Below are 4620 nucleotides of genomic sequence, written 5' to 3' on the forward strand. Positions count from 1 at the left end.
ACTGCATTGACCAGTGTACTTACATTATAACGTGTTTTCATGCCACAAACCCATCTCATAACCATCACCCATTTGTCTCTTGTCCCAAACCAGAGAATCAAAATATTAAAATTTACATAGAAAAGCAGTCACAGAAAGAACTCCAAAGTCTCATACCTTTGGAATAATTAAGAGGAAAATAAATAACCCAAGAGCATAGGGGAAGAAATCAAAAATAATAAATTGAGAGGATCGAGAGGGACAGGAGTAAAGTGGGAAATTCGTTGACTAGCATTTGACTGGCCCAACCAGTACTTGCATTCCAACTGTACGGTCAAAGAAATCATATCATATATCACATGAAACAAATAAATCACAGTGCTCGGATGCTAATGGTGAACAAATGCACTGGATTTAAGTAATAATAATAGAGAAAGTTGAGGTTAGTATAATTTTATCAGAATGTTGGGTACCTTAAAAAGTATAATTATTGTTTAGTTTAATGGAGGCGGACTTTACATCTGAATCAACTTTCATTAATTCAAAAGCCACCTCCACTTCCTTTGTGTTTGTTAGCTCTTTACAGAGCCTCCTAGAGAGGGCTGTTGGATCTCAAAAATCAGGAGTTTCATTTGGGTTTCTTGAAAATATGTGGTCGTTGAAACCCTTTTTATGACTTTGTTGAATATGAAGGTTGTATATTCTGTTTGATTAGGGCTGTAAAGTGTGATTTTAAGGTCTTTTGGCTCGTTTTGAAGGTGGGGTTTTAAACTGAAGGCTTATAATTTATACAGGATGTGTCGGTCTATTCATTGCTGGGATGATTTATGATGGTCTTTGTGTTATCGAAATGAATGAAGTGGAATGCTTGAAATTTTACTGAAATGATGCCTAGCCATGGTGTGTAAGGTAGCCTTTCCAGGACTCTAGGGTTATTCGGTGATGTGAAATGATGCGTACTTTTGTATGGGTGATTGGAATTTGTAGCTTCATACTTAAATGAAATGTTCATGCTTCCTGTAGAGTGGGAGCTGCAAGCTTCGCTGATCCCTGCACATGATTTTGCAGTGGAAATTGTACCAAGAATAGCTAGGGGTTTTATTATGCCTAGGATCTGTAGGAGTAGTGTGTTCCAATGCACTAGGCCTTACTTGCTACAATTGAGTGTGGATTATGGGTTTTTGAGGGTGTTGTTATTGGGAGCAGTGTCATTCCCGATTCATATCCATGTATTTTATACCCAATTAGCATTCAAATACACCAGTTGAGGGAAGCAATATGGAACCTAGATGGAGATGCTTCAGATATTGACATTAAAACTTCTCCGCCGAACCCAATTGCTAGAGTTATATCCAATTATTTGGTAGTATTAGGTGAGGATTCATATATTTTTTTTTGACGAACTATTTCCTTCGAAGATTTCATATTTCACGAGTATTTACCTTTTTTTAAGTCTTGTTTTTCTGGTTCAATAGAAGAGTAGGCAATGCTAGTATCATGGCAGACCCAAGCAGTAGTGCCATAGTTAGAGTGGAGAATCCAGAGACGGTAGGAGAAAGAGGTGGAAGGGGTTATACCAAGGGCATATGGACTCTCCATGAGACTCTGGTCCTGTTAGATGCCAAGAAGCTCGATGATGAGAGAAGAATGAGAGGTGGGGATAAGGAGAGGGGTGGTAAGACTGCGGAACTAAGATGGAAATGGGTTGAGAATTATTGCTATAAGAATGGGTGTATCCGAAGCCAAAATCAATGCAATGATAAATGGGATAATCTGCTAAGGGATTACAAGAAGGTCAGGGAATATGAAAACAGGATTGGTCCCGGTCAGCCCTCGTATTGGGACCTTGAGAAGCATGAGAGGAAGGAAAGAGGGCTTCCTTCCAATCTGCTTAATCAGGTTTATGAAAGACTTCATGAAGTTGTTGATAAAAGATATCCTAGGAACCCTCCGGCTAATATATCAGGGGGTAATATGACCAGCATGCCTCTTCAACAGCAACAGCAGCAGCTGCTTTTACCTCTTCCTCCTCCCCAACATCAAATCCAGCAGCAGCAGCAGCAACCACAACCACAACACCACCCACAGCCAACACATCAAGCATTTCCTTCACACCAACAACAAAGACAGATGTCAGGTACATTTTTCATTGCATTTGATCAATTATTCTGAAATATAGCTTGTGGATGGAGATTAATTTCAGTTCATAATTGCTTGTTATTTGGATTGGGCCGGCCCTCAAATAGGAATCAGTCGCTCAATGAATTCAGCAAATATGTTAAATCTTCTCCATTGTCTGATTCGTTGAGACATCTGATAAACTGTAACTAATTCCCTTTTTGAATGCTGGATATGAGTTGATCCTGTGCCTAGCCTCTATGTAGTTGATAGCTTAAAGTAAGAAAGACTTGATAGGCCCGGTTCTCAATATGCCATGGAGAATCATAGAACATAATTTTAGGATTGAGTGAGTTCAATTTACCATCCCATGGTCTGCTGACCACATAATAAATTAAAATTTTGAAATAATTTTGTAAATCAAAGATACCAAGTTTTTTGAATGCTGTTTTTGGATTCGATTGTGTTATAATTGTTTCGGATCACAGTCCATCCTCAGGATGAAGAAAGAAAGCATAAGGAGAAAAAATGATCTCAAGTTTGCTGGCAAAAATAATAACACAATCTAATCCAGAAACAGCATTCAAAGTGATCCCAAGTTTGTTGACAAGGTTGTCCTCCAATGGCGAGGATCACAGTGTGTTTGGTTATTATAGCCACATAGACATGTTTGGGGAGAGTAGCGGAGAGAGTGCATTTGTAAGTCCTCTTTGACATCTAGGACAGATAATTACTCCTCCATTGTTATAGCTTAGCTTAGCTTAGCTGATCCATGTGTGAGTTTGTTGGTTTGTACAATTGGTGGGTGTAATGTCAACTCACTCCGAGGACCAGTACACTTGCTCTGGCAATCAGATGCAAATGGAACTCCTACCCCATTCAATATTAAGGTCAAGTTTATAGGACAAAACCAATGCATCTGAATATCATCTTTTGATCTAATTAGCAAAACTTCTGAATGTTGAAAACAGATTAATAAAGAAGCTTAAATTAGTTTCTGATTGACAGTGGTGTAGCAATCAACTTATTGCAACATTTAGCAGTTTGCCTCTAAGCTTTTTATGTTAGTACCAGGTCTTTCTGTCCATGTTAGATGGAGTTAAATATTTGGTAACTTCACCAGGATTATAATATTGTAAACTGGAAATCGATCCCATTTTCATGTTATCATACAGACAGTTTGGATAGATTCTATGGTGTGACCATGAAGGATTAGTGCGGTAAATATCTTGCTTACAATTAAGAGCTCTCTCATCCTGATGATGGATCGCTGAGTATGATCTGAAACGTTGATAATCAAAAAACACACACAATATAACAATACAGTTATTCTTTTGATATTTTGCAAAATGTGACATGGTTATTTGCTCTTGAACTCTGTAGGTGGCTACTCTGCCGAGATGTCAGACAGTTCTGATAATGATGGAAGTGAAGTCCCACATGCATCTGCCAAAAGGAGGAGGGTAAGCAGTGCACATGGGTTAGCCCCGGCCATGGCTGAGAGTACAATACAGATAACCCAAACACTGATGGCGTGTGAAGAGAAGAAAGACAAAAGACATATGGATATTTTAGGTGTAGAGGAGAAGAAGCTACGTATTGAAGAAGCAAAAACAGAGATGAGTAAACAAGGTATTACAGGGCTCATAAATGCTGTTAACAATCTTGCCAATGCTATTCTTACTTTGGCCTCCGACAGATCTGCTACGACTGAATAATTTGATTCCAGAAAGCTAATGATGCGTTTTCTGTATTGTTTGGTTTCCTTAGTACTGCTAACTAGGAATTCTTTCAGGGAATGTACATTTTATTCTGATGTTACTAATGACAATACATTGCTGTGGAAAGCATGGAGATGCTGATCCCTGTATTGTCTTCAGTGCTTCAGGGTGTTCAATTTTCCTGTAATGTAAGCAATCTATTGCATTGTGGGCATTTTTTTTCACCGAAGCCCACTTTTTGAAATCCTTTTGTAGATTTTCAGCCAACATATTCGACATGTAAACTGCTTTGATAGATGTCATTCCACTTTTACTACTTCAGCATTCTGTGCAGATGTTATGCTCATCTGTATTTGCTAAATGTTTGTGTATCACACATCGTGATGTTTTGGTTCTTTCTGGTCTGATGGGTTCAATTGCAATACCTCACTAGTTTTGTCTCCAATATTTCTCAAATCCTGAGCTTGACACAATGTTTAAGTCCATGGTTCTCCAAGTTGAATTCAGATGTTTTCTGAGCTTGACACAATGTTTAATTCCATGGTTCTCCAAGTTGAATTCAGATGTTTTCTGAGCTTGACACAATGTTTAATTCCATGGTTCTCTGAGTTGAACTCAGATGTTTTTACACTCATCACCTAACTATTGTGAGAATTAATGGTATGCAATTTAGAAAAAAACCCAAACAATATTCTTTAAATTCTGAGCTTGACAGAGTGTGTAATTCCCCGGTTCTTCAAGTTGAATTCTGATGTTTTTATGCACTCGTATCTCGTAACTATTGTAAGAATTAATGGTATGT

At 38.2% G+C, this 4620-nt stretch overlaps 1 protein-coding gene across 1 annotated transcript; it reads left to right on the forward strand.

Moving 5' to 3' along the window:
• The first annotated feature begins 348 nt into the window (after positions 1-348).
• On the forward strand, positions 349-4134 carry LOC149558316 (uncharacterized). The gene is made up of 3 exons (XM_089832584.1): positions 349-1352; positions 1455-2116; positions 3481-4134. The coding sequence occupies exons 2-3, from the start codon at positions 1477-1479 to the stop codon at positions 3813-3815; spliced, it is 975 nt and encodes a 324-aa protein (XP_089688710.1). The 5' UTR covers positions 349-1352; positions 1455-1476; the 3' UTR covers positions 3816-4134.
• The last annotated feature ends 486 nt before the right edge of the window (positions 4135-4620 follow it).

This window comes from Cupressus sempervirens, chromosome 5 (assembly GCF_028749045.1).
Source record: "Cupressus sempervirens isolate cs-2001-9-10 chromosome 5, ASM2874904v1, whole genome shotgun sequence".
In the NCBI taxonomy this organism is placed as follows: domain Eukaryota; kingdom Viridiplantae; phylum Streptophyta; class Pinopsida; order Cupressales; family Cupressaceae; genus Cupressus; species Cupressus sempervirens.